The sequence below is a fragment of the Eutrigla gurnardus genome (assembly GCF_963514095.1).
Source record: "Eutrigla gurnardus genome assembly, chromosome: 20".
In the NCBI taxonomy this organism is placed as follows: domain Eukaryota; kingdom Metazoa; phylum Chordata; class Actinopteri; order Perciformes; family Triglidae; genus Eutrigla; species Eutrigla gurnardus.
Genome location: NC_139931.1, coordinates 6,656,610 through 6,679,623, shown reverse-complemented (window position 1 = coordinate 6,679,623; position 23,014 = coordinate 6,656,610). Strand labels below are relative to the sequence as shown.

At 44.2% G+C, this 23,014-nt stretch overlaps 1 protein-coding gene across 7 annotated transcripts in view; it reads right to left on the bottom strand.

Moving 5' to 3' along the window:
* Positions 1-14,462: 14,462 nt before the first annotated feature.
* LOC311030645 (voltage-dependent T-type calcium channel subunit alpha-1I-like) overlaps positions 14,463-23,014 on the bottom strand; it is a 63,069-nt gene continuing 54,517 nt past the window's right edge. For 3 of the 7 annotated variants that reach the window (XM_084036548.1, XM_084036543.1, XM_084036546.1), the window contains 4 exons: positions 21,345-21,482; positions 19,529-19,745; positions 18,733-18,980; positions 14,463-18,489 (listed from right to left, as the gene is read on the bottom strand). In XM_084036548.1, coding sequence (XP_083892674.1) covers positions 17,758-18,489; positions 18,733-18,980; positions 19,529-19,745; positions 21,345-21,482 — 1,335 coding nt within the window. In that variant the 3' untranslated portion in view covers positions 14,463-17,757. The remainder of the gene's footprint in view (positions 18,490-18,732; positions 18,981-19,528; positions 19,746-21,344; positions 21,483-23,014) is intronic. The other 4 variants (XM_084036542.1, XM_084036544.1, XM_084036547.1 and 1 more) reach the window with 2 other exon arrangements.

Genomic DNA, 23,014 nt, shown 5'->3' with positions numbered 1-23,014 from the left:
AAGATGGATGCTTTAACGAGTTACCTGGAAACGGCCGGGTCTTCCCTTGGGAGCCAGAGGGTTGCCGGGTTAAGCCCTTGAGCAAGGCACAGGTTCTCCCAGCTAATTGCTTTGATAGCCACCCACTGCTCCTAATAATAGGAGGGGTTAAATGCAGAGGTTATATTTTAAATGCAAGCCGATCACATCATTTCACTGACAGATAGTTATTCAAAATGCTGAGCTGTAATCTTCCAAAAAACTCCCCTGTATAATTCCTTCATCCTGCTGAGCTGGTAAGTGGATATCCATACATGCATACGTTAAGTCTGCCCCTCCAGGTAGACTCTTACTACTCTGCTCTTGTTATTAAGTGTCCCTTTACTGCCAAAGACTCATTCAGATGGTGAGATGTTGGCTGAAAGCAAAAGCTTCCTGCTAACTGATGCTCGACACTGACTTCAATGGATGGGAGTGAATTCTTGAGCTTTAAAATGTTTCTCATTAAGAAATATGTTATAATCTTAAAAAAAAATATCAGTGTCACACCAATTTATGTCACCAGGCCAAATGAACAGTGATTAGTGTTCTCTCGTGCTGGTGGACTGTCATTTCGGTCCACCTGATATTACCCCCTCCAACACTGCCCACATACCCGGCCTGATGTGTTCCCTTGGTACTGACCTTTTCAGAGCAGGTGGAGCCTGTGGAGAAAGCAGTAGGAGTTTGTGAGAGTGCTTCATTTGAGTGTAATTAATAGCTACTGTCGTCCACAAGCAGTGTTTACCGGCCCGACCCTACAGATTCACTGACCAACTGGAATACAGCCAAGAGAAGAAAACCACAGACATGCATTCACTTTTAAACTGTTGTTAGAGGTCAAGATGATGTCACTGATTAATAAACAATGAACCTTCAGGAAAATATCAAGCAATAAAGGAAGCAAGGTTGTTTTAAGTGTTCTTACCTCCACAAAAACAAATGTCGGCAAGAGAGTAGCAGCAGCTGACGGACACATGGAGACAAACTGACCCACCGTCCTCATAACCAACTCATCTTTTTCCAAAGCTGCTTCCCATTAAAGTGTGATTATGGAGTTAAAGATTATAACTAGGCCTAATTTGAGCTAATTCCTCTGCAGACAAGGCTTGAAATTAAAACCGCTTCTCATATTTTGGCGAATATTTGTGTTTTGCTCCATTATTCCCCTTATCAGTGGGGAAATACCAGTCCCCAAAAATCTGCATAGAATTCAATTAGTGCAAGTAAATAGCTTTGGGTGTTCACAGGTAAATGAGACAGAATCATGCTTGATGGCCCAGCTGTGACCTCTGTGTCTCGCTCTCTTGTGACCGTCTCATGCTCAGTTGTGGTGCATTTGCTTCCCATGAAAAATAAATAAATAAAAATCAGACACCCTCTCCTCCCTTCCTGTCCCAGAACACCAAAAGTAGCAGGTGGCCTTCAGATGGTCTGTTAACTTCTGGGACTGAATAATGGCCCGTGGAGGCGAGCCTCTGGTCTGAAAGCCAGACGCACTGCTCACTTACAGTCGAGCAGCAGATATGCATGCACGCTTTATTCAGCTTTTCTATATAAGGAGATTGTTCTTTATAATGTGGAATCTTGCTTTCCATACTGCAGAATAGTTCCTTTGCATTACTGGACAGCAGGTGGCAGTATATCACTAGAGTTCAAGGAAAGATCAAATCACAGTGTGTGTTCGGCAGTGGCAACACAGCAGTGCAGATACAGTATTTCTACACAGACAGCCTGAGCATAGTAAGTCACTTTAAACAGTGTCACACCCATGCAGCATTAACATCCCACTCTCTCTGCAACACCACGGTCCGTCTGTCGTTCCCCAGGGTGAGAGTCACAGCGTGGAGAAACAGAGGGAAGGAACACCGGGAAGATAGTGAGCTGGAATGGCAGGGGGAAGGAAATAGTGATGGAGCAGGAAACACAGGGAGGGATTGAGGGAACGAGCCTGATGTGGTGGTAAATAAACAGGGTAAAAATAATAATTAAAAGGATAATGGAGATGGATCATCTTCTCCACTTCTATCTTTTCATCCACATAGACACCCAGTCAATCTCAAGTGAAGGTTGAGAGGGAGAGCAGCATGTAGATTATGCACTAGAGTAGGCAATTCATCAGTGCTGCCGGCGTGCTGTCTGATTAATGATCTAAACTCCAACACACACTCGCAGCTTATGTCAGCTGTCACTCATCTTCTGATGGGGGGGGGGGGGGGGAATTAAATTCCCCTGAAGGTGTCCGTCGTTTGTGCTGAGCTAGAGCGAATACTCTGTGTTTTCCTCTATATAATTACTGGTGATGTAGTGATACCAGGTATCCTCCAGGCAGACTGTTGGCGTTGCAGAAATACTGCAGCAATGTATTTTTTTTTTTTTTTTTAATGCATGACAAAATGTTTTTTTTTTTTTATCTTAACCAAATCTTCCAGGTGCTGCAAGTCTTAGCACCTATCAGGTTATTTTGCTGGAGCCCCTAATGCATTCTTTAATACCCAGTGCTCCACCCACCATCAGAACATGCTTCACTATCTCGTCACACACCCATGTGTCACACACACACTGCACCGCATTAATATGTTAATGACTTATTGTGTTTTTAGGTAAACAACACGATACACTGACTGTCCAAACAATGCATCCTCTGCACACATGTCTCAGCCGCCTGGCGTTCCACAAGGATACGTACCGGTATATACTGTACATTATTTAAATGTCATCAGAGCGTGTGTGAGCATAGTGGATGTGAAGAAATATTACATAGAAAAAAAGTCATACTATCTAAAGAACCAAAGGGAGTCCAGCTTTGAGACGTAACACCACATATATGTAGATAAACACACACTTACACCATCTCAGAACACATAGTTATTAAGCACCTGCAGCATTTACATATGATCTGTGTCTCCCCCCATATGGGAACAAAATACACCTGTCAGTTTAATGCTGTCCCATACAATCTCACCACTAATTAAGCCTCTAAAAGCACCCCAGAGTTGAGTCATGGCTTCTCCAAAACAGTCTCAATAAAAGCTGAGCATTATCAGGTCACACAGGCAGCGGAGTGCATTATATCGTACAGGAGCTTCCATCTTCCTGGTATGTTTAGACCTTCTGGTTAGACATTCTGCGGCTTCACCGGCACGTTGTAAAATCTAAATTCTCAACAGTAATAAGGGAACCAGAGCGGATCATGCTTTAGTGTTTGCACTGCCTCCCTCAGCAGATGGCTCCACCGCAGGAATGGGCTCCGGATCAACAAATAACAGCCCAGCTTTCTTTCTGTCTATCTCTTCCTTTATGTTCTCGCCTTTTTTTTTTTTTCCCTCTTTTTTTTTTTTTTTTCCTTTTCCCTCTTTTTTTTCTTCTCTTTTTCTGCAGCGTTTGCAGTCCTGGCCCCAGATGAGCCACCCGGAGCCAGGAACCAGGGTGGCAGCCGGTGAGACTTTTCAGTCCTCCCACCTGAGCATCAAAGCACTTTTGTGGGCGTTGGAGTGCGGACAAGCCGGTCCCAATGTGCTGTCCCTTCTTCTTAAAGCTCAAGCAGGAGTAGTTGGACAGAGAGGATGCTAGGAGGGAGAATTTGTTTTCTGCAGAATGACTTGCATTATTTTTCAGGAGGCGTATTTCATAGAGATTGAGCTTTGGAAAATCAGAGTGTGCCAATTTTGTGTAGCTTAAATCCTGAAATTTAGATACACAGCAAATGCATTACAAGCAGGTGGAGAGTATTTATGGGTAAACTGCTGGATCAGATGAGGTGAAATATACTGTATGTCCCTGGAGAGCACTGTCACACATTTCAGATACAAGCCAATACCAAATCATCCGCTGGTGTAACCCTGTCTCCACGGCAACAGCTCAAGCTGACCTTGCCTAATTCGTACCACACCAAAAACGGGAGGATCGCACGGCGGCCGTAAATAAAGCGCCAGGTGAAATGAAAAAACAATTGCGCACACAGAGCTGGAGCAGACCCGGCTGTGTGTCTCCGTGAACAGCCAGCAGGGCCGAGGAGGAACCTGGAGGAGAGCTGGAGCGGAACAAATGACAATTACCACAGAAGTCTGGCTGACTAATGTAAAAACAACAAAAACAGCATCATTATAGAAGATTGCTGTTTTCACTGAGTGTCTCTCCTGTTTTTTTGTGCAAAGAAGATAACAAAGGTTACCAAACAAACGTGTTCCTTTATTTGAGCTGCATAATCAACGAGGGCAGGCCTGCGATGAGCTCCAGCGTCCCGGGAAGACCCTTTGACCCCTTTAGTTGGTTATTGATCTGACACAGTTGCACCCAAAGGGTTTCTCATTACAAGTCGAGTCCATGACGCTCTTTTGAAATCTTTGTCAATCATGAGTGATCGTTGTTCTCTGGGTTCATTGGTATCGACCTGCTGTTGTCATTTTCCTTTGGTATGGAACCAACATCGATCTCACTCTCATGGGTTACAGACCTCAATATGCTGATTATTATTATTTATGCTTTTATCGGAAGGAAAAGGAGACTTGAGTTACATTTTGGTCATCTTTGATTTAAATTACATTTGAAGGGTCTACAAAATATGTTGAAAAATTGAAAATGGGTGGATTTGTTCAGGTCAACCAGATTTATATTTATTTATTATATTGATTGACATATTTATTTAATTGTCTGCGTTAGTGGTCATTAATATTGCAGTTTTTGTATCAACTAAATTTGCAAGAAAAAGATGATATAATTTTGTATACCCGGCATCTACGGTGAATATTATGAATGGATTACATATAATTAAAACCTCAGACACGACCCCAAAATGAATAGAGCATCTTGTACAAGTTATGCATTTTCATGTTTGATGAACTTACACTAAAGCTTGCACAGCTTTTGTCATATTAGGTCAAACTAAAGCTCTTGACAGATTTTTTTTCATCGTTTGCCACACAAACACACACTCCAGTGTTCCCCTCCATCTTCTCCTCTCCAGGAAAATGCTGATGGTGCAGTCTCGTCCCCCCCCCACCTCCCCCACCCCCTCCCTTTCACAGCACACTTTTCCACCCCATGAATTATGCATCTGATTAATTAGGCTCGTCATTACAGTATATGGTCAACTGGAAACTCTCCTTTGTTCTAGTTCAAACATAAAATGGACCTTTTTTTTTCTCCTTCTTCCTCATTCTCCTGCCATCATTGCTGGCTATGTGTTATGGATGAGAGGGAGGGCCCTGGGCATTTGTTTTACCCCTCGGGATGATGCATGGTATTGCGCAGGGGGAATACAATGAAATAACAAGATAACAAGATAAAAGCCTCGCGTTGGACTTCAAAGTGGAAACGGCTGCTTGAATAGAAGCGGAGGGGAAACGCCGTCTGTGCCTTGGTGATTTCAAAGAACAAGTCTGCGTCATGGAAGGCAGGATGTGCAGACGTGGGGGTGTTGAGTTTAAACAGGTGGACATGTGATGTGTGATGGTGTGAATATACAAACACCTTTGGGTGCCCCTGAATGCACCTCGAATCACACAGAACCCTTCGATTGCAGCAAGCCACCTCTCGGCGCTCCTTGTGTATTTATACAGCGCCCTAGTTTACCCTCACTGGAACGATCAATTTAAGCCATATTAATCCGAGCCTCGTCCACCTGCTCCGCCTATCCCTCACACACATGTTTAGCACCGAGTAATCCAAAGTGTAAATCTCCCACAAACCTGTAAATTCCTGGGTCTCTCGGCTCAAGGTGCCGCCTGGGCAATAAATTTGCTCAGCAGCTATTGATCCACGCTGCGCTCACAAAGGTGGGCTGTCCCGGCATCTCAGAGACACTTAAACGCACACATGAATGCTCACATGCTTATGGACGGGAGGGAGGGGATATTCTGCAGATGCCACAGGCAAAGCACACTTTGCCTCACACACACACACACTGCACAAGCCTTAATGCACCGCTCCCACACCATGGAGCAACGGGAGGGTGTTGGGCGGCGGCCTCTGCATTGTGAATCCTATGGCTTCTCATCGATCGGGGCGTTCAATAGCCCTCTATCGACCGTCCCTCTCTCCTTGTGCAGAGATCAGTCATGTACCTGTCCACTGATGCTCTGTGGCCAGCAGCAACGTCTTCTATGCTTTATGCAGCAGATTATGCAGGCAAGTCGGTGACGGGCAAGGTTTGACATGAAAGGCTGTTATGCCAGTTGACAACGTGGCTCAAAACAAATTGCCTTTGAGCGCGTTAAGCTTTCTTAAACACAAGCTTTCATACCTAGTGAGACAATGCATGCATGCATGCGTGTCAGATGGCTTTACTCTGATGTACCAACACAATGTACAGTATCTGTCTCACTGCCACGCCTGCCTTTGTGTGTGTGTGTGTGTGTGTGTGTGTGTGTGTGTGTGTGTGTGTGGCTTCACTCACGTTCTCGCAATCACCCAGCGTGCGTGTGGGGGGTGAGTAATGAAGCACAGGCTGTCTGGCGGATGCTGTGTAATCATGCAAATGAGCCCCACGCTCATCCCCGGCAAGGATATTACAGGTGATGCTGGACACTGAGTAAGGGCGACCTCCTCCCGGCTGATTTACTCTGTGAGTGACGTGAAGGCACTGATGTAAAGGCTGAGATGGAAGGAGAGACACACAAAGAAGGGCAGGGGAGGATGGAGGAGAGGCTGAAGAAAGTAGACCCCAAAAAAATAATCTCAGAAAGAAGCAGGGGAGAAAATTAATTATGCGTCTTCAGATTAACTCACACATGGAGCATGAAGACACAGACATACGAGGGCAATACGACTTGAAGTGCAAGCAGAATCTAAACCGCAGTGTGAAGTTTTTTGTATTCAGTGTGTGTGCATTGCAGTAGTTTTGTCCATGTGCATGTGCTGCTGCAACTCTGTTGTCTCCAAGTGTGTGTTTGTGTTTTGGGGTATGAAGTCAATGAGTACTGACATTTGCACTGATGTGCACTGAAATGGAAATTACAGTGCCGACTGAAAACACCCGACTCTCACCTCAAAGTGAGGGGCAGGTCCGCGCTGCAGCTCCACACAAGCAAACAGACACAGACGCTCACGCACATATTTTACGCATCCAGATCAGATGTTGTTTTTTTATCTGCAGCTCCCTCAGCTCACACATGATGTCTAATGTTTGATACAAACAGTGTTCTGTGTTAAGCCAGGGGGGGAGACACGTTGGGCACTAGAGCACAATATTTAACATCAATATGTTAAATATCACCCAGACTGATGAGACAAAAACACTCATCACAGGGCTTTGAAAATGGTTTGAGTGGAGGCTTGTTATGATCTAAATACGCCCTGCTGATTGGTCTGACACATTTCTTTCAGGTTTAATAGATTCTCACTGGATGCATCTCAGAAGTGAAGCTAATGGAGAAAACGGAGCACACAATGTTGTCTGACTTGTACGTTTTTTCAGTTTCATCCTTTAATTTGATTGCATCAAGATTGCAAAGTTTTGCTCCTGCTAAACTTTTCATCAACACAACACTAATTGATGCCTTATGTGGGTATAAATGTAAAAACTGCAGAACAGATGAGGATGTATGCAGAGCTCTCAGTACAATATATCCCTCATATTATATTATTACAGTCTTGTGGTCTTCCTGGGCTTGGAAATGGCTGTTTATTGCTGTAAAAATCAGGGTCAGACAACCATTACAAAGAATTTAACACATGCAGGTGTCAATCTGATGCGGGTGTGATGGTTTAAATTGATGCATGACTGAGGAATAAAATAAAAGAATGACGTTTTCAATATGGGTGCAAAGCGTGGCTGGGCGATGGTGCTTGCCTCAGACCAAACACAAACCCACCTAATCTCACCTCCAACATCATCCCCTGAGCATACAGAGTGGAAAACGGTGAGTGGACATCTAGCTTACTCTTTTTTTTAGTTGACTGCATACCATATGTGCGGGAGAGAGGAACATCTGCTACGAAACGGGGAGAATACATACATGAGAACAACAGATCTCCAACAAGATGATCCCCCCCGAGAGAGCAAAACAGGGTCACGCTACACATTTCCAGCTCTAGTAAAAACTAATAAACCAAGGAAAATAGCCTGCGATGTCACTTGAGACCATGCTGCTAATAAAATACCTGTCCAGAGTTCCCCCAACGCGCCACGCCGAAAATAAGAGCAAGTCAATTTGGAAAGCTAAATTGGATTTTATTTGGAGTGTAATGAATTGAAATGGGAGTAAATCGGGCTTTATTGTGTGGCATAGCAAATCTGTGACTCCTATTTTTCCCAACCAAAAGTAATTTTTTGCTTTACTATATACATCAACATTCATAAATAAACAATTTGAGAGAAGCAATTACCTGCAGTCACAACCATTTCCATTTCGTCTTGGCTTTTAATTCTTCTATCAAAGATTTCTTCGCCTCTCGAACAATGTGACATGCTAACTGAATCTCACAGTTGCATATTTTAACGTCATTTTATGTCACTCTTTCTCGATATTTTGTGGTCCAGCTGTGGGTGTGGCTGTATGTTAATGGTAGACTTAAGAATCTAGATGTTCGTCAAACACAAAAATACTAATATTAACACAATTCATGTATTAGTTTGCTACATTTAGCAAAGTGTAAAACCTTAACGAGGTGGTCTGGTCTACACCAGATATGAAAAAACCACCCTGGAACCTGTATGACAGGTTGAACATGTGACATCAGTGCTCCTGATAACGTACAGTAAGACAAACATTCATTCCACTTGAGTTGAGATGAACACTCAGTGGACTTCCTGCCAGCTCCGTATTGACCAATCACATCTGCCGTCAGCAAACCAAATATAGCCTCCTGTCCTTTGACGTGCGTGTGAGCACACCGAGGTGTGTTTGGTGATCCGTGTGCAGCCCAGAACACGGAGGTAAGATCTTATTTTCCATCTACTTCCATCAATCTGCTCGGCCTTTCTTCCTTTGGTTTCAGGAGTGCCTCTAATACACCAATGGTGTCCTCTTACCCCTTCATTAAGGACTTACTCCCTGCCCCTAGAAATGTTTTATTCATGATGAATTCTGCATACTTGGATATTCATTGGGTCAGATGTTTGAAAAGTGGAAATTTAAACATCATGATAGGCAAACAAACTCTAAGATGCCAGATGTGGTTCATCCACTCTCATTAATGAGTATATATATACATACATGTACTAAAAATAAGGTAATAATATGACCATTAATGGAAATCATGGGGATAAAGGAACTCCTTAGGGCTCATGTTAAAATCTCCATCATTGATCTTTCTTCTTATATACCAATCATTTGATAAATTACTAACATCTTTTCCCACTTCCCCCCCCCCCCTCTCTCTGCCTATTAGTATCTGCCCTCACCTCGTCTTCCTTCCCTCCACTTGAGCATCAAAGCCACAGACATCAAAAGTGTTACACAGCCACTCATTTGAATGCAATTACCCCTTCACTCATGCGAGGAAGACTAACACAATCATGCATGCTTGAACTTTTTCCATAACCAGTTAAAAGTTAAATTACAGGTAGATAATCCACATTTTCATTAGCTTTTGACATCCTGTTTGCCGTTATCTTCTCTCCTGTTCATACTGGTGATTAAGTGATCTTCCCCAGAAGAAATATCGGCATCGTACAAACTTTCTTATCACTACTTCTTGCCTCACCTCTCATCTCCACATTCTCTTTCCTCCTATCAGTCTCTGTCATCATCTTTCTCCTCGTTGCCCTCTTCTCTGATCCCCTTTCCTCGCCCTCTACCTGAACACTCACTCTGTCTTCGTCAATGCAGAGTGGAATTTCACTATGGATACATCCTGTGTTGGCTTGAATTTCACTTCCTGGGCTCCCGTGGGTCTACAGCATATGTTCAAAAGCTAAATATGGACAATTCTTCATCCGTTTGTGTTATGCTAATGTGACAAACTGCTTTTTTTTTTTTTTTTTTTGGTACTCGCCTCACATTTCTTGAATGTATTTGGCACTTCTCTTCCGTACATTCTCCATTTTGTTTCACCCTCATTCATCTTTCCACCTGTTTCTTGCATCCTTTTGTCTGCAGCGTTGTTTCTATACCTCCGTCTCTTCCTTTTTTGCCCTCTAAGCTAGGTCTGTCTGACGGCGATATCGACACTGTATTACGAGGACAGACGCAGCGAGGACAAAAGACAACATTTGCCACAAAAGGTAGCTTCTTGATCCAGGGCTGCAACAAAAGGAAGGAGCACTTGACAGCTGACGGATGCTCAAAACACCATTTTCAGCAAAGACGGCGGAGTTTTTCTTCCCCCTCTCTCTCACACACTCAGCGGGCTCTCAGGTAGACGGTGCAGACAGGCTCTCCAGCCGAGGAGAGATGCTTGCACAGTGTGGGCCTACACGCTCTGCAGAGCACCTAATTGCAGTGATAAATATGAGATGGTGGAGATGGGAGACAAAGACTCTCCTCACATGAACCTGGGGAGGGAGGTGGCTGTCTAATGGGCACACACACACACATACAAAGTCCACAGGTACTAATGTACCACAAATACACTAAACCGCAGTATGTTTCACCTCACAGTCTTCACTTACCTCAACAGAACAGAATATTTGAATAGCGAGAAGTAGAGGACCTTGATTCTGGCTTGAATCTAAGGCTGGATCTTGAGTTCTATAATTAAAAGCCTTGAATAGCCCAGAAGAACATTATAGGTCATTATCATCATGTCCTATGCTGTAGACAATTTTCCCGGGAAATTAATAGGCTCAATTTAAAACTAATAAGGTCACGGAGACATGAATTCAGTGGTCAACGTGACATGCAGGATTAATTTGTTTTGCCTCTCTCTTTGTTTCTCTCTCTCTCTCACTCAAAGATGTCCAACCTGTTGAGAGACGGTCGGGAAGGAAAAGCAAGATAACAAAACGTTCTGTCGTTAAACTAAAAATGAAGCGGATGAAAATTATTCAAAAAGAAGAGTATATTCATTAATGATTTCCTCCATTTCAAGGTGAGAATCAGTTATATTAAAAAAAAGGCAATATTTTGTTTCATTTCATGCTTGAAAAAATCTTCCTGGTGCCGTCCTACAAAGATCTTAGGGCTAAGTAACTACGTGCCTTTGAATTGCAGTTTCTGATTCTGATTAATTTTCAGACGCGTGAAGAAGACTGTATTCTATTCAAGATATATTCAGGCGATTCGAAGGTCTTTGAAATTCATGAGAGTCCTCATAGTTTGCCCTTCACTACAACCTCGTGTCATGCATAATTCGAAATTTCAGTGTGCTTTCGAGTTCATGTTCGTGCTTGTTGATGCCTCTTATTCTCATTGGGCTCATAGCGCAGCATGCATGAGAGACTAAACAGCCAAAAGCTCTAACGACCGCGACCCGGCTCTAAGAGACGGAGCTTTTTAAGATGTAACGGGCACCGAACTCACACAGTTTAACCATTAAATCCACTCAGGACCTCCAACATGTTTCAAAATGTACGTTGCTTCTCTTCAACCGATGAAGGAGCTTCGTCAGATGGAACTATCCTCAAAAATACTCTTCAGTTATTCACATTTACAGCACCGTATCATCACAGCGCCATGTTGAGAGCTGCGTTTGTGCACCACCTGACATCAAATTAACTTTCATGTTCATCTGCTTTGAAGCGCTCGAAGATACTACAAGGTTAACGTGATTAAAGGGCCAACTAAATATTGCACGAATAAAAAAAAACTGCTGCCTTTGTTGCTCTGGAGGACAAAAGAGAAACTTTGTTTTGCACTTTCACAGCAGAGCAAACTTTATTACAAATTCAGCTTGCAAGTTGCATAAGACAGTATCGGGTGTAACCTTATGTAACTTTTCTTTAGAGGGCATGGTTTATTTTTTTACTCCCAATACTTACATTTTTGCTTCATAGACAATTGTGGGGCATTTTTGGAGGTGTTGCTTACATACTGTTCCTGCTGCGTGTAATTCAATCCGAGCTGTGTTCTTGGCATCGCACACAGAGAGGATATAGCATGGGAATAATGAATGCTGCTACGCCATCTCATCCTCGTCATATTTTGCTGCTCGGGCAGAAGGCTTTTGTGTTGTTGCAGAAGGTTTTCGCCTGGTTTAACGTTGTGAAACGGGTATTTTGGGGCAAAAAAACCCCCCTACTTTGTTGGAAAAAAACATTCTCTACTACGAGTGAACCATTTAATATTGTTTTATATTGTACAGTGAATATATTCAGCAGCAAACGTGATTCCTTTGCAATATTGAGAGTTTTCATGTTAAGAGAAATTGCTGAGTTCTGAATTCAGACAGCGATATGGAAGTTTGAACTCGGATTTCAAATCTGTCTGTTGAAAAATACACAATCCGGCTCCTTTCGGATAAATCTTTCAAAGCATAAGTCGCTCAACATTGTGACTGTATTATTTTTCACCATTATCTTACTAAACAGCGGGCCAGGTGTTGAGAAGCCCGGTCAATCATCCCACACGACGAAAGCACGGCGAGGCTGAAACTAGCCGTGTCAGCACCGCTCCCAATCTCACGCTTTCAGCTGTCACAGCGTCTCTTACTCCGCTAATGACTTCACGTTGCAGAGGTAAAGCAGAAGAAACGGGGCGAAGAGGGAGAGAGGAAGAGGAGGGAGAAGGTTTGCGAGGGGATAATCTTCAGCCATTAGCAGTGATCCGCAGACAAGCCCTTGCAGACTCCCGTTTGGTGAAGCAAGGGAGCGGACAGGAGGAGTTGCCCTGGTGGGTGCATGTATATCTCTACATATGTGCACTGATATGCAAATTCTGTGAAAGGTCAATGAAGGCGACATCTAGACAATGAGCTGAAACAAAGCAGGGGTCAAACAACAAAGGGATATTAATAAGAGTTTAGATTTCAGTGTTTAAATATCATCGGGAGATTGACGGACGCTTTCTCAATTTTACACAGTCAGCTCATTTGAATGGCACCTCATTCATCCTTCACAACCTCCCTTTTATCGGGCTCTCTCCCCCTGGAGCCGGCGATACTATCAGTGGGCCCGGGACAGCTCCCTGGGAGCCGCTTTCCACACACGACCTTGATGAATGTGTGTCAGGAAAGACTCAGGTGTGTGTTCAGGTTTTGCTGACTGATGTGATGAAATAAAAGGGAAGAAAGAGTGTTGCTCCGAGACTAGAGGACAAAATGTTAACGCTTTCAATAATAATCCCATAAAACTGCGTTAGAAAATGTGATCATTACTCACTTTAGTTCATTTTTCAACCCGTCAAAGTGATGCAAAAATCACTCGGCAACATTAGAATCTCCCATAATTGTCACTGATTGTTCAGTTTGTCCTCTCTGAGACGATGATATGTTGAAAGCAGGTCACCTTCAAACACATCAAAGACAACCATTAGGTGACAGAGCACTAAAAACTCCTAATTTACTGACTTTTTGGGATAAAAAGCTTCACACTTCCCAAAAAAGCATCTGTTTAGACCTTGATTATAAGACTCAGCATGATGGATGAGGATTTCTTTTGAATAACAGTATTTCTTTTAATTTTACAACTACCTTTTGACTTAATATCTTCAGCACCAGACTGACATAACCCAGAGACGTCCCCTTGACTGATGCGTCATTAAGTGCAGAAGCACTATAAATGTAAAAACCAGCGGGTTTCCAGATGAGGTAAGAAAATGATCATGCACCCAAGGGGCTTTGTATCCGGGCACCTTGTGAGAAACTCCAGCTGAATCAGCACACAAGCCATGAGAGGCTTCATGGAAACTGAGCTCTCTTGTTCGCCTCAGGTGATGGAAGGCAAATCAGTTAAAAGCCAAAACTTTCAGACGAGGCACATCTGTTAAAAGACTTTGCAGATAACAGAAGCAGTGACATATCCACTCACACGTTGTTTGTGCTCACATCAACACACACTCAAGTCTCAGAGACACACACACACACACCTCCAGCCTCCTGCGGTGACATTTGAAGGACAGGGGGCCTGCAGGGAGAGCTGGTTTTGAGAGGTCAGATAAGGTGGACGGCTGGCTGGTTGGTGGTGTGAGATAAACAACACCTCGGAGTTCAGCGTGCATGCCTAATGTGCTCACTCGCACTGGCGGCTCTGCTTGGGCAAGGCTGCCGATGACAAGCTGTCTGGAGAAGTCTCCCCGCTCCGGCAGCATCTCACTACCTCGGTCTCTCACACTGTCTGTTGGCTTTACACTGTCCAGCTGTCCACGTCAACGCTGTCCACTTCTGGATTTCGTGTCCCTGTCTGGTCGCTGGCTTTCCTTCCCCTGCTCTACACTGTCCTGGTGACCTCTTTTGCCATCTCTCATTTCATACTTAAATGTCAATAACACATTAAAGATGAAGATTGAACCCAAAAATGTAATTTTTCTCAAATTATTTTCACTATCATGTGAATAAAACGTTAGAAGAATTGGCTCGGACTGGTTCTTTTTTTAGTGGTTTCATAGTAACAGTCAAAAAACACGGGGGCATTCCCTTTAACTTTGTACAAGTTTATGAAATCCATACTAATGATATAATCATGGTCACTGGCAGCAATGCACACATGCAGATCAAAATACAAAGATATGTACAAACGTGAATTGTACACTCTTAAGGTGTGTTCAGACTGAAGGCGGAGCAAACTTCAGAGGTGGCGTGATTGCATACGACTTCAGTGTAGAGTGGGACAGAGGTGGGATTTGAAGCAAAAATAAAAAAAAAAGCAACTGCATAAATATGTCGAAACTTTAGCAAAGAATGTGAACTCTACTTCATGAACATAGACAGACAAGAAGGGGGAAAAAAACATCTTCAGATCCTGGTTAATCAGTCTGATTCAGAGCACACGTACTGTACAAAGGCACACTCTGCTCACACACACACACACACACAGGTGGTGCATTGTTGGGTAGTTACAGCTAACATCTGGACTGTGGGTGCACTGGCTGTTTGTTAGCGGATAAACACCAGCAGTCAAATTTGTGCGAATAAAGCGAGGTGGGAAAAAAATTTGCTTCGATTTCAGTCCGAGCACACCTTTACAGCTATCTTTAAAGATTTAACCAGTGGTTTTTACCCCCCGACCTGAGTTCAATGACCTTACTTGTTCATGTCGTCCAATTGCAGCCCATCTCTCTGATACTGATTGGTCTCCGAGAGGGCAGAGGTGCTATCTGATTGGTTTGTAAGTTCAGACAAGTAGAAGCAAAAACAGACAGTAACGAATACTGTTGTATTCTGAGGAGATAAAAATCACATTGACATCATTTACTCAGGGCATACACATAGAACATTTATTGCTGCGTAGTCAGGCTTTAACCTTTGATGCCATGTTCATTTGACACAAGGATTTGTCTCAGAAAGATAGGAGGATATATCTTTGAAGCTAAAACAGCCCTTGGTTGCTTCGTGTTTTCCCTCTTCAACCTTTAATCTCAGGTATCCTCACCTACAAACAGGACACTTCAGGGAAAGGCAATCACTTCACCTGAAGGCATAAACACACACACACACACTCTCTCTCTCTAACACACACACATTTGTCTTTACTATCACTCATTAACACCCAACACAATGTGATCAACATAGTCATCAAAGTGATTTTGCATGATAAAAAAGGTCAAACCCTCGGATTTTCTCACATCACCTCATTCTTTTTGAGGAATTAAAAAAAAACTAAGGTAATGATCGAAACACTGGGGAAACAACAGTCTGTCTCAGAAATCAGGCTTAAAGATGAGCACCTCCTTTTTTTCGGATGGAGCGATTAATCAAGCGGCAGAAAGCCAAAAATAAGCTTGCATTGAAAAGTATTTGTTCATCGGAAAACAGCGTCGGCTTTTTGATATCAAACTATGGTGTGTGTGTTCGTGTGAAAGGGTTGCTACAACATACTGTATGTGTGAAGAGATGAGGAAGAGAAGATGAGTGCATCAGGGTGTCATTTCAAGAAAAAGCATACTGTATTGCAATCCCAGAACCATGCTTGAGGGACACTAATGTGTCCATATTCGATATGTTGTGGTGGTACTCTCAAATTAAAGCTTTCATAGAGATGGTTTATGCTATTCATGGTTATTTTTTTTTTTTTTTAGCATAGGAGGATTAAAGCAAACTCCTTGTGTGCGACCAGGAATGTCCGTGAGCTAGAACGACCCTCGTGTGCTGAGTGAGTATGGCTGTTCCCATCTCTGGTTGTCATTAAAATAAAAATAAAAAAATCCACGAGGAACCGGTGTTCCCAAAGAGGAAATGTGCTGGAGGGAACAATCACTTCAGCGGCAAAAAAAAAGAAAAAAGTTTAGTTTGAAATTTTTTGCTTCGTTGTTTTATACACCGTCCACACCTTAAAAAATGTTATAAAACTGGAAGCCACTGGCAGACAAAAAGTCCTAGACAACAAGTCAAAGAGATCGGATGGGTTTTAAATGAAACAGGGACAAAGTAACGGCAACACTTGCACGTGCCTATTCTCTTTTCTACAAAAATAGTGGAATAGAAATCACATGGTTATCACCCAACATTGACATCTTGATACACTTCTGTATATAGATAAAAAAAAAAGGTTAAATGCAATTCCATCATGCAGTCAAAGTCATCTCTTGTGGGTTTGTCCATTTATCCCAAATCCTTAAGCAATGGTGCGAGGAAGTAGTGTCAAAAAGGAGTGTGCTTTAAGTCTCACTTTATTAAGAAGCTGTGAACCACAAGGCCGCCCCCCCCATGCACACATTCTGGCTTCTTCTGATGGAGGTTTGAAAAGCTCCACCCGACCTCTTTCATACTCGTTTCTTCATGTCTGAGTGAGTGAGAGATGCTGGAGATAGAAAGAAAAAAAATAACCAATTTCAGGAATCACTCCGTGCTCACACAAACCTCCGCTATCCGTCAGTTTCTTTTCATTTTCCCGCTGCCACTCAAGACTACGTCGACAGAGGCACGGGCGCTTTGATCAGTCAATACCTATCTGCCGTTTCAAAAAAAATACAGAGGTATGGCGAAAGCGGTGAGAATGATTTAATTCTTGCCTTGGATACCTGAGGCAGTGCTCTCCCACACACTAGGAGCACACTCGTGAACTCTCCTCCACCTTGCTTTTTTACTCTGAACTCAGCAGAAGGTCCGGTGCCAGCGTGAGTAGGACCTGTTGTTCCCGTCTGCCAGAGCAGATGGACATTAGATCCGCTTTCTGCATTCTCAGCCAAACAAATGACCTGCCATCTCCTTTTTCCAGCCTCGCTTCCGCCCTTTAATGTATTACGCCATTTTCCAAGCCTCCGCCCACTTACTTGCCACACTGCCTCCGAGAAATAAACTAATCAAAACAGTCTCCGTTGGCATGGATAGCTATTTCAGTTTGGGTGCTTCTATTTTTGCATTTTTCAACCTCAGTGAACCCACAAGGGAAAGGAAACCTCAGTAGAGCAACAAGAAGTTGTCTCTGCTTCTACTGACTCCCTGATATGAATGAGCCTCGTGGTCTTCATGTGAGCAAAACCTTCCATGTCCTCCCCTACAGGCACCCTAAGAGGGTATAAGGCCTCTTCACCAGCGGGCTATAACCAAGACCACTCCCCTATGTAGCACATACTAGGACATGGGTGTGTCACGAATGTATAGAAGGGGGTTGAGGGGTAAGATGAGGGTTTGGTTTTGGAATACGGGACATCATGTGTCATCAAGCCTCTCCCTCGCTGATGGAAGCAGAGAGAGTGAGCGGGACAGCGATGGGTTTAGATCCAAGGAATGGAGAGACAAAGTTAGAGTGAACAGTCGCTTTCATCTGTTCTTCCGACAAGGCCCGACTGTCGTTTGGCTTGAGCTCTTCCCTTTGAACCCGTTCTCACCGTCTCCTATTTCCCCTCTTCCCTCTGCTCGCCTCGCATCCACTAAAACCCCTGTCCAGGGGTTGGCCAAGAAGCCTTGGGGGTCCATGAGCTCCAAGCCCAGAATCTCTCTGCGGCCCTCCCTGCCCCGAGATGACAGCAGTATCCCCCCTTGGTCCAGGCTGCCTGTGCTGTTGCACTTCTTCACCACCCCTCCCGGGTACACCAGGGAGCTGGGCGACAGCAGCGACGTCAGCGACAGGCTGCTCAGCGTCTCTGACAAGTGTTCACTGTTGCCCGCTTGGCTGGAGCCGCAGCCACCGATGGACGATCCTATACCGATGCCCAGGTCCTCGTCCGAAGGGTCGATCGAGTCGTCGCGGGTGTAGCCCGGGCTGGTGCTGCCGCGCCCACTGCTCTGGCTGCGCTGGTGGCCCCTGGTGGCCTGGAGGGTGAGGCCCGATGAGGGGCTCGGCCTCGGCCTCGGGGTTTGGACTGGGGAGGAAATGGCGGTGCCTTCTTCAGGCAGCGGGTGTGGGCACGGGGGTGGTAAGGGAGCTGTCAGCAAAGGCAACAACAAGTTCTGTGGTGGAGAGACGCTGAAGCTCAGTCCCTCCTCCAGGGTGGTCTGGAGGCTGCCCTCTGAGCTGCCTGTGGCCAGCGATGAGTCACTGTGGGATGGGTACTGAAGACAGAAGGAGGGGAGAAAGCAGATGGAGCACATGAATCCAACTCCAACACAAGAATGTAACATTATGTTATATTTTTTGTATAGTTGACATTCTCTATATTATGTATTTTAAGTTTCCATTAAGAAAAAATCTGTTTCATTTTGCACAAAAATGAATCCTCTTTTTTTTAAAATTTGTATCCACTTTTCGTGTCATCTAAACTATTTGACCGTGTCATGCCCCTCCCCTCCCCCTACCTGTGTACAGAGCATCTTGCTATGGGCTCCTGGGGAACGGAGCGAAGCCCAGGAGTCGGGGGAGGTCAGCCTAATGCCCCTCGACAACCGTAGGCTCCGACTGCGGGGAGGTGCTGGTATGGATGCTCCTGCAGGGTGGAAGAACTCTGCAGGCAGATGGAAGAGAGGAGAAATACCACTGGCTCCTCCTCCTCCTCCTCCTCCTCTTTTTCCTTCCTTGCTGCTGCTGCTGCTGATGGAAACGCCACCTTGAGGGGGAAATACACTCTTTTCATTTCCATACTGTTGTCAATTTATGCATGTCTCTCCACTATTCTTGTGAATATCTATTACATGAGACAGATTTTTTTTTTCCTCATCTGAATAATGTATATAGATCAAGCTCTGGTGAGGATACTGCAGCCACACACACACACACACACACACACACACACACACACACACACACACACACACACACACACACACACACACACACACACACACACACACACACACACACACACACACACACACACAGACACAGACACAGACACACACACTGAAATGCTTCCTGCTGAGATTTTAGATACGTGTTGATATTTAAATGTGTAGTGTGGGTCCAAGTATATGCCATTTGGGTTAAAACATTTCAATCGACTAAAAAAAAATAATTATGATAATGCCTTATGCCAACTGTAATATATTGCAGAGGTTCAAGAGCCCCTTGCACGCTCTCTTCCATGTCGTTGAGAGGCGGGAATAAATACATTCAGAAATATCTTGGAAGTACAGTCTTTATATCAGGTTTACTCACCGGGGCTACAGTGAGGTGAGCACATATGTGGTTGGTGCGTCTGCATCTCCATCTCCTGTAGCGACGTCTCCACCTCAATGCCGGTGCTGAATGCCTGGCAGGCCTGGCCCAGCCCCTGAACCTGGCTCTGCACCATGGTCTGAGTCTGGTGGCCTCCTCCATGACTCCCTTCACCTCCGGCCTCCTCCGAGCTGTTGGAGTCACTGCTGCACCTTCCCTAGAAGAAAACAGATGACCGGACACTGAAAGTCTTTCCCTAATGAATTATCAGGAATGATGACTCAAGAAAAGTGAACGAAAGTTCATTTAAAAATAAAAAAGCAGATCAATTAGACATTTAAAGAGAAGGACAAAATAAAAACTTTAATAATAGATGTGGTGAAAATGACTTGGACTTGCTGAAAAGGAGCTTACAACCATTAACATAGCTTTAAGCCTTAAGCTCTTACTTTTTATGCAAAAAGGACAATTTCAGTTTAGGATTAGCTTTATATTTGGTAAAGTTACAATTCCTGGACGAAACCTGATAGAAAAGGAATACAGAAAAAAAGCAGCGCCTCTGGCATCCTGCAGATATCAAACACGGCCTCTGATTCACATCGTCCCTCAGGCTTTTCATCTAAGTGCTAGTGAAGGGGTGAGAGAGAGCCTGTTATTGTCATGTTGACGTTATGTATTTTAACAATAAATGTTTGGTAAGAAATGTGTGTGTGTGTGTGTGTGTGTGAGACACGGCTACAACAGCTGGAAGCCGGAAGCAGGAGGTAGATTAAGGCAGGAATTCATCTTTGGAAGCTCTAACCTTGTACGTTTTAATTAACATCACGTCGGGACTGCAGAATCCTTGGTGTGTATTCGTGCACCTGTGTGTGTTTGTTTTTTTGGGATTATACCGTCATTCCTAGTCCTTGGTCCTGAACAACCCACTTTTAAAAAGGAACAAACCTCAAACCACACACTTAACGCCACACACATTTCTATTTACCAAACAGCGTTTGACAAATCAAATCCCTAACCTTAGATCCTTTTTCTCACCTTCCGTCTTCCCCTTTGCCTCTCTTTTCCCCTCTCCTCTAATGAGCAGTGGTTGGCAGCCACGCTTGGCGATAGCAGGCTTATCTGGCTATCCAGAACCAAGGAGCATTAGCCCATTACAGTGGAGGATATCTAGGAAGGACGGACGATAAGGGATGGAGATAGTGGGACTAGAGGGAGGTGCCGAGAAGGTGTGCAATTACGAGAAGGGTAGCAGTGAGAAAGGAGCAGCATGAAAGATAAAGTCGAAAAAGGAGGGGGAGGGGGGGTGCAGGAGAGTGAGGTATGTGAGCCACCCTGGAGAGCAACTAGGTAGAGCTTAGTTTTATTCATGAGAAGAGAATGTGGATTCTTCAAAGACAAGATAGTTACCACTGATACACAGAGAGAGAGAGAGAGAGAGAGATAAAGCGACCTTTGGAAGCTAAGGTTTATACCTGTAATTCACTGGAGAGCCTACAGCATCTATGAAAAATAGCTTAGAACGGCCATTTGTTTTGTGCTGCCTTGAATAAATATTAAAAAAAATGATCAGTGAACCTCTGCCATTGTTTGTGCTTATCCACTTGGGGAAGGAGACAAAGGACAAAGTGCCGGAACACTGTAAAAAATAGTGGGTAAATTAGAAGTTCACCGCTGTGGATTTATGGTGCAATTGGTGTTATAGTGATAACAAACAAATTGCACTGGTATCAAGATTCTAATCATCATCCTTGGTGTATGTATATCAGTATATGCAGATCCCAATCTCCTCTTCCCACCTGGCTCTGCTCGTACCCACCGTGTCCTCTCGCACCAGCAGCTGGTAGGCCGTTTGCTCGTCCAGGCTGAGGTCATCCGGCAGCGCGGGGGATGAAGACTTGTCGGACAGTTGCTCCGACTTCAGCGACGCCTGCTCAATCTCTGCCATCCTGATCTGCTGCAAAAATGCACCTCATGTTATTCATGTCTTAAAAAAAAACACGAAGGGATCGGGAATAGAGCAGCAAAGACTTCCTGGAATTACTTAACCAGTGATAAATATAGATGATTTATTCTATTCATGACATCACTATCTTACATCTTTGTGTACATATACATTACATTTCTAAAGGATCAGCAACATTGCTTTGTAGAAGGCTCCCATGATTCCTTAGTTCATACAGTGTGTGTATTAAAAGGCCAATATGTGCTACAAAAACAAGACAGGTAAAACCTCCGCCAAGCTTCCATACACTTCACCAGCTGTTGACAATTCAAAGTGGCCAAAAAGCCGTTGGCACCTGTCTGTAAAGAGAGCAAGGTGAGAGATTTCAAGGGGGTAACAACATTGCTTTGTCATCATTAACCGAACAAAGTATTCGAAGAGAGAGAGGCTGAACGGGGAGGCGAGAGGCAGATATCCAAGCAGTGCGTACGCAGCAGGTGTGTGTGTGTGTGTGTGTGATGCTCCTGCAGCGGCTGCATGGATAATCAAGCGAGAGCGATGAGATGTTATTTCCCCATCATGGCGGTGTGTAGCTGGACCAGAACCTCATGATTCTGCCCCTACAGCCAGGCTGAGTATGCTTTCAAACCCAACTGCACATTAAAAAACGTCGCTGCGTGTGTGGTAACGGCGTCATAGTCGTTCTCTCACACCGACAGCAATACTAAATACTAATACTGAGACACGATATTACCCAGTCGTTTGGAAGTGGCAACAATTACACCAACTGTTACTACAACCTCTCTCTCGTTTGCTCAGACATTAGCTCCGGCTAAGTTTGTTTCGTCAGGTAACTCGCCCCGTAACGGCGACCGAATTGGTTTTAAATTATCGCTGCATGAGCCTCCCGAGAGCTCGGGCTTCTGGGCCGCCAGTCTTCTCTACCCTTCGCCTTGAGGCGGTTGTTTGTGCAACGATTTCAAAACATACTGCAAACAGTGAGCTGGGAGTGGAATTTCAGGGGGGGGGTTCTGGGGGAGCTGTGATGTTTCTTTTAAAAGGAGACAGAGCAATAAATAGCCAGAGAGAAGCATTAAGAAAGGCACTTAAAATGGGGCCCAGTGAAATCCAATGGAATGAGGCCTGTTAGCGATATATTAACACATAGCTGTATGAGAAAGACAAGGAGGATAATAGAAGATTAATGGCTGATATGCAGCAGTAAACTAGTGTTGCCCAAGGAGAGAAAGAGAGAGAGATGAGGCAAGGAAGCAATGCAACTCATTAATTTAAAGCAGCACTTTGCAGTGTTTTCCGCTCCATCTCCATATAGAGGCCCTCCCTACGGCTACTAAGTCAAAGCACCATATCTGCTGATCTGCCTCTCAGAGTTTGGTTGTGAATAGCTTCAAAAAAAGGTCATCGGTTGGTGCATTTATCGGCAGGATGCATGAGGAGTTGCTAAGCTAACGGGACTCCGAGGGAAGAACCGAATGAAAGTGTCCAATGCGGCCTGAGAGCGAAAAAGGCGGAGCATTGTTTCA